General features: G+C 39.6%; 1 protein-coding gene across 4 annotated transcripts in view; it reads right to left on the bottom strand.

The window, feature by feature from the left end:
• The window catches only part of ZNF558 (zinc finger protein 558), a 386,595-nt gene that overhangs the window by 46,852 nt on the left and 319,547 nt on the right, over window positions 1-20,196 (bottom strand). For 3 of the 4 annotated variants that reach the window (XM_049881360.1, XM_049881361.1, XM_049881362.1), the window contains 3 exons: window positions 15,472-15,598; window positions 14,283-14,433; window positions 11,347-13,630 (listed from right to left, as the gene is read on the bottom strand). In XM_049881360.1, the coding sequence (XP_049737317.1) occupies window positions 12,253-13,630; window positions 14,283-14,433; window positions 15,472-15,598 (1,656 nt within the window). In that variant the 3' untranslated portion in view covers window positions 11,347-12,252. Of the gene's footprint in view, window positions 1-11,346; window positions 13,631-14,282; window positions 14,434-15,471; window positions 15,599-20,196 lie in introns of those variants that run through there. The other variant, XM_049881363.1, reaches the window with a different exon arrangement.

Raw genomic sequence — 20,196 nt, 5'->3', positions numbered from 1 at the left:
ATGGCCCAGGCTTCAGGAATTGTTGTGATGACGAGTAATGCCCAATTCATGTGGTTGGAAGCTGAGAATTGCTATTTTTGTTTCTGAAAAGACCTGGGCTCAGACCAAGCTGATAGTGATAGTGATGGCATAGCCAGGAGCCCCATAGACACAGGTCTATGGTCTAATCTAAACTGCTTCAGGCCATCCCCTCTGTATGCAAATACAGAGCTACCTGTCAGATAAGCTACCCACCCAAATGTACTTCCCTGGCACCAGTGCCAAACAGAAGTGTGCTTGGTTCCCTCAGAAAGCAGCCTCTCTACATCTCAGAAGCAACTGGAATGGCACAACTGAAAAACAGATTGGTAGTTTCTTATAAACATGTACCTCAACATACAGAAAAAAGTTCTTACAACTGAACCAATAAACAACATCACGATAAATGGAAAAAAATTGAAGTTGTCAAGGATTTCATTTTACTTGGATCCACAATCAACACCCATGGAAGTAGCAGTCAAGAAATCAAATGAGGTGCTGTACTGGGCAAATCTGCTGCAAAAGGCCTCTTTGAAGTGTTCAAAAGCAAAAATGTCACTTTGAAGATTAAGGTGCGCCTGACCCAAGCCATGGTATTTTCAGTCACCTCATATACATGTGAAAGCTGGACAATGAACAATGAAGAGTGAAGAAGAATCGATGTATTTGAATTATGGTGTTGGCAAAGAATATTGAATACATCATGGATTGTCAGAAGAACAAACAAGTCTGTCTTGGGAGAAGTACATCCAGAGTGCACCTTGAAGTGAGTATGGTGAGACTTCGTCTCATGTACTTTGTCCTTGGTGACGGACATCACACTTGGTCAAGTAGGGGGTCAGGAAAAAAGAGGAAGGCCCCTGATGAGATGGATTGACACAGCAGCTGCAATAATGGGCTCAAACACAGCAACAATTATGAGGGTGGTGTAGACCAGGCAGTGTTTTGTTCTGTTGTACTTAGGGTCGCTATGAGTCAGAACTGACTTGACGGCACCAAACGATGATGACGACAACCATATGACAGCAATCCGACTCCCAAGGATATATGCGAGAAAAATGAAAACTTTATGTTCACATAAAAATCTGTGCAAGACAGTTTATTTTAGCTTTATTCATAAAAACTAGAAATGCAACTCTCCTCCAAATGGTGAATACACAAACTGTGGCATGTCTACACAACAGAATTATTACACAAAAAGGGACAAGCTACTGATACACTCATCAACGTGGATGACTCTCAAATGCATTATGCTAAGTGACAGGAGCCAGAACAGAAAATCTACATAGTGAATGATATGTACAGGGACAGCTGCCAGGGAGTCTCTGACGGGGCAACGTTTGACCAAAAAGGGGCAGCGTGAGGGAGGTTTTGAAGGGAAGAATTATACTGTTTTGTACCATTGTGCTACAGACTACCAGACTTAATACATTTTTCACCTCATATATCTATATGTTTCAAAAGTGATTTAATATTTTTAGATTTTTGAAATAAGGCTAAAAATTTTATAAGCAATGAACAATAAATGCAAAAAAGTAAAAATTAGGGAGAAGCAAATGAGAAATTAACCAAATCACACCTTTGGAAGAGAATCCCTGTTAAAGTAATCCATCACATCAACAGTTTAAACAAGAAATCATATAAACATATTCAGAGTTGCAAAAAAAATCTGACAAAATACAACACTCATTCAGAAAAAAAATTCTCAGCAAATTAGGAAAAGAAAGAAATGACCTCAACTTGATTAAAAACATCTACAAAAACCGTACAGTTAACATCATAACTATTGGCAAGAAGCTAGATGCTTTCTTGCTAAGATTGGGAATATGGCAAGGATGTTCCCACTCATCATTCTTATTCAACATTGTACTAGAAGTCCTAGGTAATGCACAAAAACTAGAAACAGAAAGAAAAGTAAACAGACTCTTAGGACAAAATAACTTGTCTTTTTTTGCATTTGAAATTATTGTCTATATGGAAAATCCCAAGGAATCAACAACAACAAAAAAAACTCATGAAACTAATAATCAGTCATATTGAAGTTACAGGATAAAAGGTTATATACAAAAGAAAATTGCTTTCCTATATATCAGTAAGGAACAATTGCAATTTGAAATTAAAAACAGTAGCATTTACATTTGTAACAACAAAAATGAGATAGTAAAAATCTAACAAGATATATAAAAGATCTATCTGAGGAAACCTACAAAACTCTCATAAAAGAACTCAAAGAAGATCTATACGAAGAAATGTTCCATGTTCATGTCTGAAAAATTCAATATTGTCAAGATGCCAGTTCTTCCCAAAGTGATCTGTACATTCAACAGAATCCCAATCAAAATCTCCTAAGTTACGTTGTGACCACTGACAAACTTTTTCTAACATTTACATGAAAAGAACAAAGACTCAGAGTCAACACAATATTGAAGGAGAGGAACAAAGCTGGCAGACTGACATGACATCACTTCAAGACTTAGTCTGACAATACAGTAATCAAGACACTGTGGTACTGGCAAAAGAGGCAAATAGACCAATGGAACAGAAAAGAGAGCCAAGAAACAGACAGACAAAAATACAGTCATCTGATCTTTGAGTAAGGACCAAAGATAATTGAGAAAGGTTAGCCTTTTCAATAAAGGATAATGGAATACCTGTATATCCACTAGCTAGCAAAGGGAATCTAGACACAGACCTTACACCTTTTATAAACATTCACACAAAATGGATGAAAAGCCTGAATGTTAATGCAAAACTATAAAACTCCATGATGAGAACATATGAAAAAACCTAGGAAATCTTGGGTTTGGTGATGATTTTTTAGATACAACACTAAAATCACGATCCATAACAGAAAAAAAAAAAAAAATGGATAAAATGGGCTTCACTAAAATGAAAAATTTTGGCAAATGTTTTGTTACCTATATATTTTTATGTGGACTTTATTTTCACATAAAAATCTATGCAAGAAAAAGAACAAAAAGAAAATGGTTAAAAAATTTAAAACTTCTGCTCTGCAAGACACTGTTAAAATAAAGAAAGGAGACTTCCAGCAAACATGGCGCCATAGACAGAAGCACCTCTTCATCTCTCCACAGCCAAGACCCAAAAAACTCGGTAAAACACAGACAAATATCATTCCTGGACGCCAAAGTGTCAAATGAAGAGATAAAGAACTCAGCCAAATACCAAATGGATTAAGAAACTGAGAGGACAGAGAATGAAGAGAGATAGATGCAGAGGTTCCTCATGAGCTAATGCAGCATTCTTGGACTCCTGTCAGAGATCTTCTGACAGGGAACGCGAGAATGCAGCTTTACGGAGCTCCCAGCAAGAGACAGAGCATCTGGTAACCAGCAATACATGCTTTCCCACCTCTGATCCTCTCTCTGCTGCTCTATGTCCAAGCTTCCTGGTTGGCTGCAGTGGCTCAGCCAGCCGTACAGCGCAGCATCTGTGCCACTTGGATTTGCCCCACCCGCACTGCAGATTGGCAGACAGGGAGTATAGGAAAGCAGCTTCAGGAAGTTCCCAGCAGGAGACAGCACCTGGTAACAAGTGATAAATTTTCCTAACTCCCACTTTTCTATCCCTCCCCCTTCAGCCTCTGCTTCTCACAAGATGCAGTCTTCTGGCCAGTAGACAACTGCTTCCACCCCAGGCTGCTTGGATTCACCCCACCCACAATGGCCGGCTCCCTGAGCTGGTGTTGCTTCTTTCCATGTCTGTTGGTTTCTTCCGTGCCTCCTACTACCTTCCCCCTCCTGGGTCTGTGTGCCATCTTTGCTTCTTCTTGAAAGGCTGTGAAGCCCTGCTTAACTGGGGTGCCACTCCACTGGCTCGCGACACCACAATGATAGGATCCTTGAAGCTTTTTTTTTTTTTGGTTTGTTCTGTTTTGTTTTGTTTGTTTATATGATCTCTTTCTCTTTTCACACTCTGGAGCCCCTTCTAGCCAGGCTGCGCTGCACAGCTTAGGACCACTCCCCAAATTTGCACAGCCATATAGACAGGATCCCTGGGGGCATGTTGTTTTTCTTCTTTTTCCCTTTCTGTCTTTCTTCATTTCTAAGGTCTTGTCTGTCCGCACTTACTTTCTTTTCCTCTCTCCTGAATACGTGGTGCTGTGTGACATCTATACCTTCACTAAAAAAAAAAAACTAGCCAGGCTGAACTGTGCAGCCTAGGATACTTAATCAGTATTCACGGCTGCACCAGTGGGATCCCTAGGGCTTCACTTTTCCAAATTTTTATCTAGTTTTTTTCCCCCCCTTTTTCCTTTTCTCCATTTCTCATTTCTCAACTCTCTCACTCCAACGGCAAACACCCTCTGTACTTTTTTTTTTTTTTTGCTTCGTTTGTTAGTTTTTGGTTCCTGTTTCTCTTTCCTCTTTCCCGTACCCGTATTACCTCCATACATCACAACCTTCCCCCTCTTTCCTGCCTACCTGCATCATGCGCCGAATATCACACCTCCAAGCAGCACAGGCACAGCCTACCGGAACCTGCCTGGCACTGATTCCTGGCCCACCCTGTTGGCCCTAGTACGTGCCACAAACAACCCATCCAAGCCTCTCCCCTTTAGCTGGACACGCCCTGCTACACCACAGCTGAGTGACTGGCCCCATCCATTGGACAAGAAGGTGAAAAATATCGTGACTACAGATGAACAAACAACAAAGAATGCACAGCCTGCTGCTCAGATATAACCAAATAATACAAAAAATCTGGACGAAACAAATCTACAATAAGAAATGAAGAAAATAACTACTGGATGTCTCAAAGACAGCAAACAATATCAAAACATATTTAAAAAAAGGACAGGATGGTTCCAGTAGGTGTCCAAAATAAGACATCAGATGACTTTCCAGTAGAAGAAAAGGCACAAATATTCCTGACAAGGAATTCAAATCTCTAATATTCAGAGCTATCCAAGAGTTGAAGCAAAAACCAGACAAATTTATGGAAAAGGCAAATTCATGGAAAATACACAAACACACACACAAATGCAAGAACTCAGGAAAATAATACAGAAACAATACACCTAAATAAATTCACAACTGGAAATCATACAAAAACAACAATTAGAAATCCAAAAGATAAACAAAATTTCAGCAATGGACAGTTTCACTGAAGGACAGAGGAGCAGGTCTGAAATGATGAGAGACAGGATCAGTGAAACTGAAGACAAATACTTGGAAACAACTCTGTGAGGAAAAATCAGAAAAAAGAACAAAGAAAAATGAGGAAACCCTGAGAATTATGTGGGATAACAGTCAAATGCAAAAACTGGCGAGTGATTGGAGTTCCAGAACAGAGAGAGAAAATGGAAAACACAGAGAGGATCACTAAAGAATTGCTGACAGAAAACTTCCCTAAAATCATGAATGATAAAAAGCTGACCATATAAGAAGTTCAACGAACCCCATATAGGATAGACTCCCCCCAAAAAACACCAAGACATATCATAATCATACTCACAAAAAACAAAGACAAAGAAAAATCTGGAAAGCAGCTTAAAAAAAAAAAAAAGTCACATACAGAGGAGAAACAATAAAACTAAGCTCTGGTTATTTGGCAGAAACCATGCAGGCAAGAAGACAATGGGATGACATATACACAACCTTGAAAGAAAAAAAATGCCAACCATGAATAATATATCCTGCAAAACTTTGATTCAAATATGATGGTGAACTTAGGGCATTTCCAGATAAACAGAAATTAAGTGAATATGTAGAAACCAAACCTACAAGAATTATTAAAGGGAGTCCTTTGGTCTGAGAGCAAACAAAATCAGACCGTAGCCTGAATCTAGGATGCAAGTTTGTACAAGCCAGATACAAAGATAGGAAAAGAACTCTTAAGGACTATCCAAAACCAAAACAATTCCGACAGGGAATCAGAAAGGTTAATCTGTAAATGACAACAACATCAGAACAATAAAAGAGGGAATAAATGGTGTAGGTATAGAACTTTCTAATGGAGAGAAAAACAAAGCAATACCAATAATAGACTGGTTCAAACCTAGAAAGATAAGGGTAAATTTCGAGGTAACCACAGAGAAAGTTATCAAACCCACTCATCAAAATAAAGAAGGAAAACAAAGTCTCAATAAAAACAAAATCTACAAAAACAATGGAAATCCACAGGAAAAAAAGGAACTCAGCACAGAAGAGTAAGAGGAACAAAAACAATGTTAGCACTACAAATTGACAGCAATAAAATCACAGCTACCAATAATTGCACTGAATGTAAATGGCCTAAATGCACCCATGAAGAGACAGAGTGAAAGAATGGATTAAAAAAAAAAAAAAAAAAACCTCCACCAATATGCTCTCTACAAGACACATCTCAGAAACAAACATGTAAATTTATTAAATATCAAAGGATGGAAAAAAATATATCCAGGAAAATACCAAAAAAAGACAATAAAGAAAGAAACCAAAAACTAGCAGAAAATTTTTCCAAAAACATCTGTGTGATAAAGGACTGTGGTATTCAAAATAAAAAGTTCCAGAGCACCACAAAAGCTTTGTGTTTGGCTGCTGATCTAAAGGTTGGTGATTAAAACCCACCTAGTTCAGCCACAAAATAAACACCTGCTGATCTGCTTCCCTAAACATTAAAGCCAAGGAAAGCCCATGGAGCAGTTCTACTCTGTAAAACACAGAATGAAAATAAGGAATAAGAAGATGCTGCTACATATTGAATACAATGGCTAAACTCCAAACCAATGACATCACCAGGATGTGAATCAACAGGAACTCACAGTCACTGCTAATGGAAATGCAAAATGGTACAGCTAGCTGGACACCTTCTTACAAAATTGAACATAGTCTTACCATATAATCCAGCAATTGCATACTTTGGTATTTACCCAAATGACTTGAAACCTATGTCCACACAAAAACCTTAACACAAATATTTTTAACAGCTTTATTCATAATTGCCAAATATTGGAGGCAAACAAGATGCTTTTTAATTGATGAATGGATAAGCCAAGTGTAATGCATCCATACACAGGAATATCCTTAGCAATAGAAAGAAATGAGCTATCAAGCCACGGAAACACATGGCAGAACCTTAAATGAATACTGTAAGTAAAAGAAGCCAATCTGAAAAAGTTACATATAATTTCTAACTTCGTAACATTCTTGAGCAGGCAAAGCTGGTAAAAAAGACTGGTGGTTGCCAAATTCTGCGGGAGAAAGGAAGGGATGAATAGGCAGAGTATACGGGATTTTTAGGGCAGTCAGTTTTAGGCAATGAAAAAGACAGGACAGAAAGACCATAAAATCCAAGTCAGAAGAGACTCTGAAAGTTGCTCTTGAACGTACAATAGCTACAGCAAAAGGAAGAAATGATGAAGTAGAACACCTGAACTCAAGATTTCAAAGGGCAGCTTGAGAAGACATAGTAAAGTATTATGTCAGGTGCAAAGACCTGGACATAGAAAACAAAAAGGGAAGAACACACTTGGCATTTCTCAAGCTGGATGTCCACGATTACCCTCTGAATGTTTCATTGGAATAATGCATTTATATATTGACAAATAAGGCAATATCTTAACAATTGGTGAATCTAGATCAGGTTTACGAGGGCTCGTTTTACTGGAACCACTTTAGAAGAGCAATGAAAATTCAATTTAAAGAGCAGTTAAAATCAAACAGCTAGGAGAAAATCCATCCGTAAAAATTCATCTGGTTCATGGTAAATTAAATTCCACCATCTACAAATGACATAAATATGCCTATATTGTCTTTCCTCTTATAGACTCCTACAATTTAAAGCTCTGGGGGATTTCTAGGGTTATGCAAGTGAGGTAAGGAAGAGATGACTTAAGAGCTGAGTAGACAATTTCTTTATGGTAAATTTGTATTTATATTAATTCATTCACTCATGCATTGATTTACGTTGAGATACATGGGCACCCTTTTGTTGTCAGGCACTGTTGCGTAGAGTTTTGACTTACAGTGACCCAAGCTGAAAGAGGAGAACTGTGCCATAGGGTTTACATGGCCATAATCTTTATAGCAGCAGATGACCAGGTCTTTCTCCTGTGGAGCAACTGGGTGGGTTGGAACTGCCAATTTTTCAGATGCTAGCCAAGCACATAACAATGGCACCACCAGGGCTCCTTAATGCACACCTGAAAACCTCAAAAAGATTATCTTTCCACCAAAATATAATTAATCTAACTTCAATATCCACGATGCATTGCATTGGGCAAATTTGCTGCAAAAGACCTTTTTAATGTATTAAAAAGACAAAATGTAACTTTAAGGACTAAGGTGCATCTGACCCAAGCTGCAGTGTTTCCAATTTCTTCGTAGGCATGCAAAAGCTTACCAATGAATAAGGAACATCAATGAATTGACACCTTTGAATTATGGTGTTGGTGAAGAATATTGAGTACACCATGGCCTGCTAGAAGAATGAAAAAATCTTTTAAGAAGTACGGCCAGAATGCTCCTTAGAAGCAAGGATGGCAGACTTCATCACACATACTTTGGACATGTTATCAAGAGGGACCAGTCGCTGCAGAAGGACATCATGCGTGGTGAAGTAGAGGGTGAGTGAAAAAGAGGCTGCAACAATGGGCTCAAGCAGAACAATGATTATGCGGACGGCAAAGGACCATGAAGTGTTTCATTCTGTTGTACATAGGGTCACTTAAGTCGGAACTGATTGGACGGCACCTGATAACAAACAAACAAAAAAAATGCCACCTAAAGCTAGAGAAACTGTACCCAGTATTCACTGGAACACACTAGAATCACCACGTCAAAGAGGACAGGATAAACCTGGGGCCAGAGTCACCTTAACCCAAAGGTGAAAATGCTTTTTCCTCCTGGAAAAGGATACAACCGTTGCTTGGAAGGCTTCAGGAGGGTAGAGGCACCATATGAAAAGGCCAAAATTGTATTTCTTAACCAGCCTCCTTTCAAGGGCCCAAGCCCCAGGTAGGTGCCCTGATGTTAGCAATTCAGAATGAGCAGTAGGCTGGTGTGGGTAAATGAAGTGGAATTTAGGAGGAGTAGCCATGGCTCCTAAGTGCCCACTGAGGCTGGTTCAACCAGAACAGCTAGGTGCTAAAAGGAAAAAACTTTAGAGAAAGAGGTGGAGGGAGTAAGTGGTAAAATGGTTGATTAGTGGCTGACCTGTTATCTCAAACGAACACATCTACTTCCAGTTTCCATACCAGGAAGACAAGAATGGCCACTGTCACGTGGACTTTGGTAACAAGTGCAAGGGCCACATTCTGAAGCTGGGAACTGATAAGAAATGCTATGTTCCTTCTAAAAAGACTTGGCTGAGCCCTGGGTTCACGCCAGGCTGGCAGTGACATTGATGGCATAGCTCAGAGTCCCATACAATGGACCTGTGGTCTAATCGAGATTGCTACAGGCCATTCCGTTTCCTCAGCAAATGCAGGGTTGCCTGTCAGATGAGCCACCCACTGAATGACTACCCTGATGCCAGTCCAAACAGAATGGTGCTAGTTCCTTCAGAAAGGAACCTCTGCAGATCCCAGCAGCAACTAAAATGATACATTGCTTTCAGAATACAAAATGGCACAGTCCTTTTTAAAAAATACACTGACAGTTTCTTATAAGCTTAAATATAACATCTACCATATAGTAACAATCCCACTCCTAGGGACAGGTGAGAAAAATGAAAACGTTATGTTCATATAAAACATGTTTAGAATTGTTTATATCTACATTATCATAACTGGAAACTCAAACATCCTCCAAATGGTGAATACACAAGCAGTATTATGTATATAAAATGAACCACTGCACAATAAAAAGGAACAAACTCGATATATTCATCAATGTGGATGTGTCTCCAAGGAATTATGTTAAATGAAACTAAATCAAAACTAAACCCGTAGCTGTCGAGTCAATTTCAACTCATGGCAACCTTATAAGACAGAGTAGAATACCCCATAGGGCTTGCCAGGAGTGGCTGGCAGATTCAAACTGCCAACCTTTTGGTTAGCAGCCGTGCTCTTAACCACTGCGCCACCAGGACTCCATGCTCAGTGAAAAGATCCGTAAGGATCCATAACCAAAAAGCTACACAGTGCATCATATGTGCAGGGACTCCTGCCAGGGGTTCATGGTCAGGGAAAGATTTCACTAAAAAGGGGCAGTATAAGGGATATTTTTGGAGGAGAGAGAGGTACTGTTCTACACTTTAGTTGTGCTATTGCTTATAAGAGTTAATGTATTTAACAACTTACATTTCAAAACTGAATTACTCTTTGGATATTAAAAAAACTCCTTCAGTAGCAATCAATATTCTGATGTGTGGCTGGGCATTTTTCTAACAACTCCCTTCCCTCTGATAGACACTGATTTACACTATCTACCACTACTATCAACATACAGCAGCACGGGGCCCAGGGATTTCCATAGGATGCTACAAGGGAAATTGCTGGATAAAGGGAAGTCTAATTTGCAGTCTCCATTTTGAGGCCCCTTACATGAAGAGTCTGTGAGGCAGCTCCCAGCTCACCAGGGGCAGGGTGGCACTAGATAAACCTCCAGGCCGAACAGCCACTTATCTTGTCCCTACTAATACAGGAAACTTAGTTGGTATCCTCTCTTTTCTAGGCCCTATAGTGGGTGTGTACATCAGGTGGAACAGAGACCACTTATACTAGCCAAGAAACTGCAGCCTCAGCTCCTGACTGGACACAACTCTTGGAATGTCAGAATTATCAAAACTAAGACTCTGTCACTAAGCACAGGCTATGAGTCAGTGCAGGACAGAAGCTTCAATGCAGCTAGATGAGGCTAGGGTACTGTGTTGGCACGTAACTGCTTTGAGCCTCAGAATGAACCATCCTTCCGTGAAAAGCCTGTTTGTTACACCATCATTTGAAAAGAGTCCTTTGGGTTAAAAGTTTCTGGGCTGTTTCTTCATCAGTAAACCAGTGAGGAAAATGAGATGCAATGCAAAACAAGTCCACAACAACGCTAAACGTACAGTACAACCCTGATTCTGTTAAAAACATTGCTCTGCATACAAGGAAGGCTGAGAGAAAACACTCAACATATCCAGAGTGCTCAGATTATAAGTCAATTTAATTTTTAAAACACTTTTTGGCTAAAAACAGTTTTCTACAATGAGAACATCCTGCTTTATAGTCTAAAAAGATGCTTAAATGCAACATAGTTGATAAGAAGAAAACAGACTTCAAAACACTCCTGCTGATGAGACATTCTAATGAACAAAATTCTTGTTATGAATCAAAATGCAAACACTATCAAAATTCATGTCCTAGAATTGAAAGGATATTTAGAGTGGTATTTATCACATTAATGTTTACATCAGAAAATAAAAAGGGGACCTTGAATCACATGGGATTAAGGAAGTAATAAATTCCACGTGTTTAATTTTTATAAGATTTCTTCCCTAGTATGAATCTCCTTGCGCACAAACTGATATATTATGTGATTGAAGGATTTCTCACTATGTTTACAGTCAATGTGTCTCAGCAGTTTGTGAGGTCTCATAGGCATCATGAGAGCGTGGACGCTGAAGGCCTCAATCACCTTTTACAGTAATAGGATGAATCCACAGTGTAATATCTCACATGCTGTCTAAAACTAGAAAAAGGCACTTCTATGATCCCAGGTACCTTACGTTTGTTTACATGATGTTTCTCCAGTATGATTCCTCATATGCTCTGAGGGGCCTTCCATACATGGAAATTTAAATGACTTTGGAGAAACAAAAACATTTTAACACATCACTTACACTTTCAGTTAATCTGACATGCATCTTCTCTCAGGATTGCAAAAAGAAAATGTATAAAATTTATCCAGCAACACTTAAATGTATGTTGTTTCCCTCTAGAATGCCTACTCAGATGTGTTCCAAAGAATAAACACCTGAAGACATTCTCACATTACTTACATTCATAAAAACACTGTCCACTGTGAGTCTGTACATTTACAGAGGCAGAAAAAATAACTAAAGACTTTACCACATTCTTTATATATATGTGTTCTTTCCATGATGCCTATCTTTATGTCTGGAGTAAGAGCTATGTGCAACGGCTACCCCACATTGACTACATTCATAAGGTTCCTCTGCACTGTAACATTACTGACATTCAATAAGGACTGAGAACTGACTAAATGCTTTCTCACATCCATTATGTTAATAAGCTCTCTATTCACTTATAAGTGAGGTGTGAAGAAACTTAAAGACTTCACCACATTACTTACATTCATAAGGTCTCTCTTCACTGTGAGTTCTTACATGAGTAGTGAGGGATGAAGCCTGAATAAAGCCTTTCCCACATTCCTTACATTCAAAAGGCCTTTCTCCACTGTGAGTTCTTATATGTATAGTGAGGACTCCAGACTGACTAAAGGCTTTCCCACATTTCTTACATTCATAAGGCTTTTCTCCACTGTGAGTTCTTATATGGTTAGTGAGGGCTGAGGTCTGTTTAAAGGCTTTTCCACATTCCTCACATTTATAAGGTTTCTCTCCACTGTGAGTTCTTCTGTGTACAGTGAGGTTTGTGGAATTATTAAAGGCTTTCCCACATTCCTTACATTCATAAGGCCTCCTTCCACTGTGAATTCTTTCATGTGTAATGAGTTGTGAGGAACAACTAAAACCTTTCCCGCATTCCTTACATTCATAAGGCCTCTCTCCACTGTGAGTTCTCATATGTGTAGTGAGTGACGAGGCCTGCCTAAAGGCTTTCCCACATTCCTTACATTCATAAGGCTTCTCTCCACTGTGAGTTCTTACATGTGGAATGAGGTGTGATAGATGAATAAAGGCTTTCCCACATTCCTTACATTCATAAGGCCTCTCTCCACTGTGAGTTCTTATATGTGTTGTGAGGGATACATCATGACGAAAGGCTTTCCCACACTCTTTACATTCATAAGGCCTCTCTCCACTGTGAGTTTTCATATGTCTAGTGAGGCTTGAGAACTGACTAAAGGCTTTCCCACATTCCTCACATTTAAAAGGTTTCTCTCCACTGTGAGTTCTAGTATGAGTAATAAGGCCTGAGGAACGACTAAAGGTTTTCCCACATTCCTTACATTCATAAGGCTTATCTCTATTATGAATTTTTTTATGTAAAATGGGGGATGAAGGATGACTATTGGATTTCTGACATTCACACTTAGGATGCTTACGACCTCTGACATGTGTCAGAAGGGATGAGAAACTACAGAAATCTTTCTCACCTTTGTTACGTTCAGAGTGTTTCTTTCCAGTAACTGTTGTCACTGGACTCTTCAGGGTTGAGATAGAAATGAAGTCTTTCCCACATACCTTACATTTATAGGGTCTCTTTCCAGTAAGAGTTCTCATAGGAATGCTTAAGTAAGAGGGACAAGTGCAGGCTTCTCCACATTCCTTATCCTGACAGGTACTGCATCCAGTATGAGATCTGGTATGATGCTTATGTGATGACTGATACACGAAGGCATTTCCACACTCACAGGATTCAAGAGGATTTACTTCTAGAGGATTTCTTTTTACCACAGTAATATTTGGAATCCAGGTGAAGGTTTTTCCACACTGATTGTCTTCATTACACTCACCGAGGTTCTCTACTGTATGTTTTCTGTTAAAAATAGGCAACATGCTGTTGGAAATAAATTTGTTCTCATTTCACCTTTACTAAACATTGTGAACAAGCATGCATTTTGCCCTGAGCTGTCTCATGTTTCATACATTAAATCATCTAGCAGAGATACTACCATTACTGTAAGTGTTTTTCTAAAATAGTCACATGCTACACTTCACATCCACATACGTGTTCTGAAACAGGGTGTTATGTGATTTGGACATCATGCAAACACCATATTATATACGGGCAGTCCCCAGCTTACAATGCCTGAATTACATGCAACCAGTATGTACTAACCACCCTGAAAAGCCTATTATATTAAAAATTTGAGTTACATACAACGGTTTGTAATAACAAATGCACACTACTTGTGATGCACATGGAAAAATTATTATTTGTAATGTGCTGTTATATTAAGGATGTTTTACTGTATCTGGCAGTTTCTTTATTCGAATTGGGGCTCCTGAGCTCCATCATAACCTTATCAGACCACAGAAGTACATGCGGTCAGATGTTGCCTGAACACATACATTATGCAGTATGTGGCTATATGTGTATGTGTTGTGCATATATATATATGTAAACCTCATGACACCTGAGGACTTTTACCTGAGTCAGTCTTTTCTCTCATTTGAATGACACTCACCTAAAATGTCTTCCCTGGTTTTGAGGCTGATCTTCACTGACAAACAATCTGAAGATTTCTCCTAACACAGAGGACGAACTGTTATTCTTCGTGAATTGCGCTATTGTATGTTCACTGGATAATTTTTCTCCATCATTAACGTTTCCAGACACTGACCCAATGATTCAAGTTGAGGTTCACAATATGAAACAGAAAGGAAAGGAATTACTGGGGGGAGGGGGAGGGGGCAGCTGCTGCAAATAAAGACAAACACATCTCACTGTTTCAGAACTTTGGCAATGGTTAAAAATCCATTTACTAAGAAATATTTCCCTGAGGACTGACAGTGATGGTGACAAAAACATGTGTAATAGAAGAGGCTAAGCAGAAATATATTAAATACATTACACATGAAATATTAAAAGAGGAAAAAAAGAAAATATTTCTCCATGGCCACAGGAGTGAAGGCATTAAAAAAGTCAGATAAGTAAGCTCAGGTATCTGTGAAGTTGTCTCCTCAACCAAAAAGAAACTTTTTCTAGCTGACTCATTCAAATCTCATTCCCTCCATGCAAGGCTGGTCCTTCAAAAAGTCTTGCTTTCCTGGAGCTCCCCAACACAGGGGACAGGGGTGAGTCCTATCTCCACTCTCCTCAGATCTTTCCCTTGCTTCCCTTGGGGAAAAATGGGTTCATATATTGTCTCCCTCGATGACGCTCATGTAGAAATACATATCTGACAAGGTGCTCAGACAGAAATGCATATCAGGACGGAAGAAAATATATACAGTGATGAACATTTCCCTAACACTGAATAAATACTTTGGTCTTCAGGGTCTCTGAGTCAAGTGTGAATATGTTTGCAGCAAAGTAAGTATTTCAGACTTGTAATAAACACAGTAAAACCTTCTACAATGTCCAAAACCACAAATCTCTCAGTACCCCAAAGGGAACCCTGAAGACAATGCTTATACTTGGAATGCTTAAAGAGGCTCAAGGCTTTTAATAACAAAAGAAATGAAAACCACTTCAATATATATGCAGCTTTATATTTATGGGGAATCCAGGATATGTAAGCTTCATACCTCCAACAGACTATGCCTGTTTTATCTAATAATTTATTCCAATTTCTCAGTCGAAATATCAAAGTCAATGAGTACAATACTTTTCTTCACTAAAGGATTAAATTTAAAAAATGGTGCCATTCTTACCTACTGATGCCAGGTTTCTGAAGGTTTCCATCATCACATCTCTGTAGAGTTTCCTCTGAGCAAGATCTAGCAAAGCCCACTCTTCCTGAGTAAAGACCACAGCCACATCCTCAATGACCACTGAGTCCTAAAACATCACACACATTCTGCATCAGCAAGGTACCATGTACACCAATGTACGCAAGAGGAAGCATGAGACTAACAGTCCTGGGGAACTATGAATTCATAGGGATTTGACATAAGATTCTTTGTTCTACCAAAGTCTAATGTAGGGTGTAGCCATCAGCCTCTTCCGTTCACTAACTACATTCACTTCCTCACTGACTACATCCTGTCTCATACGTTTCCAACACAGTGACAATCTCGATGCACTTTGACAGCACTTAATTCCAGTCTTATTCCCTTCTGTCTTTATAGTCTAGAACAGTAAGAGAACACAGAAGAAGTTAGAGAAATGATGTAGTTTAGATCATCATTTCATTGTGAACAATTTCACCTCCTTCCATAAGAACACTCAACAAAACAAGAAGCACAGGGTGAAAGCTGGATGAGGTATTACAACTAAGGAACACTGCAGAATGGTAGTTTTTACTTTTGTCCCTTACAGCCATAAAAGGACCAGAGCCCTCACAAACAAACTGGGAATCCAAAGCCCTGAAAACGAAAAAACCAAACCCACTGCCATCAAGTCGATTCCGACTCCTAGCAACCCTATAGGACAGAGTAGAACTGCCCCATAGAGTTTCCAATGAGCGCCTGGTGGACTGAAACTGCCAACCCTTGGGTTAGCAGCCGTAGCACTTAACCACTACGCCACCAGGGTTTCCGTGTGTGTGTGTGTGTGTGTGTGTGTGTGTGTGTTCGAAACCACCAGCCCCTCCTTGAAAACCCTATGAGGCAGTTCTACTCTGTCCTATAGGGTTGCTATCAGTTGGAATCAACTCAGCTGCAAAGGGCTTATATACGTGTATATATATATATATATATATATATAACTGAAACCCAGCTCGTTGCTGTAAAGTCGATTCCAACTCACAGTGACCGTGTAGGACAGAGCAGAACAGCCACATAGGGTTTCCAAGGAACGCCTGATGGATTTGAACTGCCGACCTTTTGGTGAGCAGCCCAATTCTTAGCCACTACACCACCAGGGTTTCCATATATACAGGTTTTTTTTTTTTTTTTTCCTTTCTCTGTTTTGCAGGATCACAAGACTCAGGTAAAATTCAACATTGTCAGAGGTGATGGAGTTGTCGCTATCTTTGGAAATCTTTGATATCAGGCTGTCTTTGCTTTTCAGGCTGTCAGAAAAGGAGTGGGTCACATTTGACCCTGGGGCCACTAGAGATGGTCATGCTGCTAGCTCTTCCAGCTACCCACCAGCAACCCGTGGCCCTCCCCACTTCAGAGCTGGGCTTTACCATTGACTACGTGAACTCTGACTATTGAAATTCCCTGATCAATAGGACTCACCTCTGTGAAACAGTATCAACCCATTGTCTTTCTCATGTAATAAGGTGAGAAAAAACTGCTAAATTCCACTTTGAATACTAAAATTGGACTGAACAGCAGAGTAGATGTAGAATAAGACAACTCTTTGTCAGGAAATGAATGAGGTGAGCTATTTACGTCACCTCTAATCAATCCCTGTATAATGGTTTTACAACAATTTTTGAGGTAGCGCCAAAATCCAGAAGGCTCCTCCAGTGCAGTGGGCCAGGTTACATATTTTAAAGGCATCCAAAGGCCTTACATTTATCATACACTATATTAATAATAAAATGATCCATAAACTCAGCAACTATGATTTGGGAAAGGTTATGTAAAAAGTTTTTGACATATTAGCTCATATCTCGTGACTCTAAGCAGATATTATTTCAAACAGCTCATACCTGAGTAAAGTTAGAGACGATCAATCACATGTTCAATGGTGGCCAGACGGCCTGCTGCTTAGCCAGGGTCACAATGTAGGTCCGTTTGTCTCTGAAGCCCAAATTCCTAACAACTATGCTTCTGTTCCTATGAATCTCATTGATACGATATATATGATATCACTGCTGACGTCAGATGGATCCTGGCTGAGAGCAGAGAATACCAGAAGGATGTTTACCTGTGTTTCACTGACTATGCAAAGGCATTTGATTGTGTGGATCAAAACAAATTATGGATAACATTGCAAAGGATGGGAATTCCAGAACACTTAGTTGTGCTCATGAAAAAAAAAAGTGCTCATGAGGAACCTTTATATAGATCAAGAGGCAGTTGTTCAGACAGAACAAGGGGATACTGATTGGTTTAAAGTCAGGAAAGGTGTGCGCCACGGTTGTATTCTTTCACCATACCTATGCAATCTGTATGCTGAGCAAATAAAGCAAGAAGCTGGACTATATGAAGAAGTACAGGGCATCAGGATTAGAGGAAGACTCATTAACAACCTGCATTAGGCAGATGACACAACCGTAGCAAAGACATCACCTTGAAGACCATGGTGCGCCTGACCCAAACCATAGTATTTTCAATCGCATCATATGCATGTGAAAGCTAGACAATGAATAACGACATCCCAAGAAGAATTGATTCCTTTGAATTGTGGTGTTGGCGAAGAATATTGAATATACCACGGACTGCCAAAAGAACGAACAAATCTGTCTTGGAAGAAGCACAACCAGAATGCTTAGGAGCAAGGATGGTGAGACTGTGTCTTACATACGTTGGACATGTTGTCAGGAAGGATCAGTCCCTGGAGAAGGACATCATGCTTGGCAGAGTACAGGGTCAGCGGAAAAGAGGAAGACCCTCAATGAGGTGGGCTGACACAGTGGCTGCAATAATGAGCTCAAGCATAACGACGATTGTAAGGATGGCTCAGGACCGGGCAGTGTTTCGTTCTGTTGTGCATAGGGTCGCTATGAGTCAGAACCGACTCAATGGCACTGAACAACAAACAATAATGCATATAGATTTGTCAGTATTCTGGCTGTTATACTCAAATAACAACATGCATGACCTACAGTCCTGGTGGGTACTAGGAAGAAGAGAAAAAGAAAACAACATATTCTACTCAGACAACCTGGAGCTTCTCCTCCTGGCAAAACCCTGTGTCTCAGGCAAGACTCCTTCCCTTCAGACCCTTATTTGTCCCTTCTTCATTTATTAAAATTGAGTTAGGAAGAGACACATCAGTGAACAAAACAAATATCCAGCTGCATACAGACCATAAGTTCTTTGGGTTTGGACAGGAAATAAAAAAATTTAATATGACATGGCAGTAAGTTCCTTGGAGAACACAGCACGATGAGGGGATAAGAAGCAAGAAACAGAAGCATATTTATGTTTAGTGAGTTAGTGAAGAGAAAATCAAAATAATTATTTTACAAAACATCAGCTAGTGAAACCTGGCTTGGTAAGGGAAAAAATCGTACTTTCATTTCTAAAAACTTGGAAGTGGACTGTGAGGACTTTGCAAACACTCATAGATTTCAAACGCTTGTCAGCTTCAACAAGTACCGAGGTAAAGGCACATGAGTCAAAGGGCTCCACTTTCATTCCCAGAAAACGGAGTATGCATTGCTAATAATCAGAAAAGAAAATGATATTTGCAAGAGGCTAAACATAAATTTGGGACACTGTGAAAAATTAAGCAGCATAAATGAATAGTATAAAGAAAGTAATATGAAAATAAAGACTAGAGAATGACTCAACACAGAAATGAGGACTTCTGGTTTCTGGTCCGTTATATAAGGAGCTCGGAAGTCATTACTCCCATCCTCACAACAACAAAAAGTAGCTGAACATACAGAACTCACAGAATTCAGGTCACAGGGGTCACAGGGCAAACTGATGCCTCATAAGTGTAGGCACACACAGGCAGATGCAGAGAACCATACCAGAGCAAAAACCTAGAAACAAAACCACCACTAGGATCAGTCTATCAGTGTAGGAAAACTTAAAATTCAACTGATGAATTGCTGGAGGCAAAGTGTGGACAAATTTCAGGGTTAAAAATGCCAGGCGGAGACAATTTTATAGGGATCCACATAGGTCTGTGAGTTCTACCCTCAGGAATCCTATCAGGTATTCAGTGTAAAGATCAGAGAAAAATCTCCTTGTGCTCCCTTCCAATAGAAAAGTAGTCATTTAGAAATTTCCCCAGAGCAATCTGCTCTCCTTGACAGCGCCTGCCCTCAAGGGAACCAATTTTACCAGAGTCTAGCTGACCTGGAGTAGTGAAATTCTCATCATCCCCATCTAGACTTCCTGTCTCACCATGCAAGAGGAGGGTGAAAGCAGAGAAGAACTTGTACTGTCACTGCCCAGGGACAAAGGCTAACTAAAAATTCATTGGACTACAGCATGCTTCCCCTCTGCCCCATACCTTAACACATCAGTAGTGCTGTCATATAATACCGGGATTACAACGAAAAAAAAATCACGCCTCAGAACCTATTTAAGAAGTTTCTAGGAAATCAAAACAGAACAGGAAAGACAAAAACAACATCAGAGAATATCTTAGCCTCTTACACCTGCAGCAAACCATAAAAACAGCCTAAAGCTTAGCCAGATAAAGATAAAACCTCCAACTAAACACTGTCTACTTCAACTCACATAGTACCTAATCTCTGGCTTTCAACAACCACCACCAAAAAAATTACTAGGTATCCTAAAAAAAAAAAAAAAAAAGGTAACAACTTCAAAACAGACCAAGTGTCAAAATTACTGTAAGAT

The sequence above is a fragment of the Elephas maximus genome, chromosome 3, assembly GCF_024166365.1.
Source record: "Elephas maximus indicus isolate mEleMax1 chromosome 3, mEleMax1 primary haplotype, whole genome shotgun sequence".
Taxonomy (NCBI): Eukaryota; Metazoa; Chordata; class Mammalia; order Proboscidea; family Elephantidae; genus Elephas; species Elephas maximus.
This window is presented reverse-complemented; position numbering and strand designations above follow the sequence as displayed.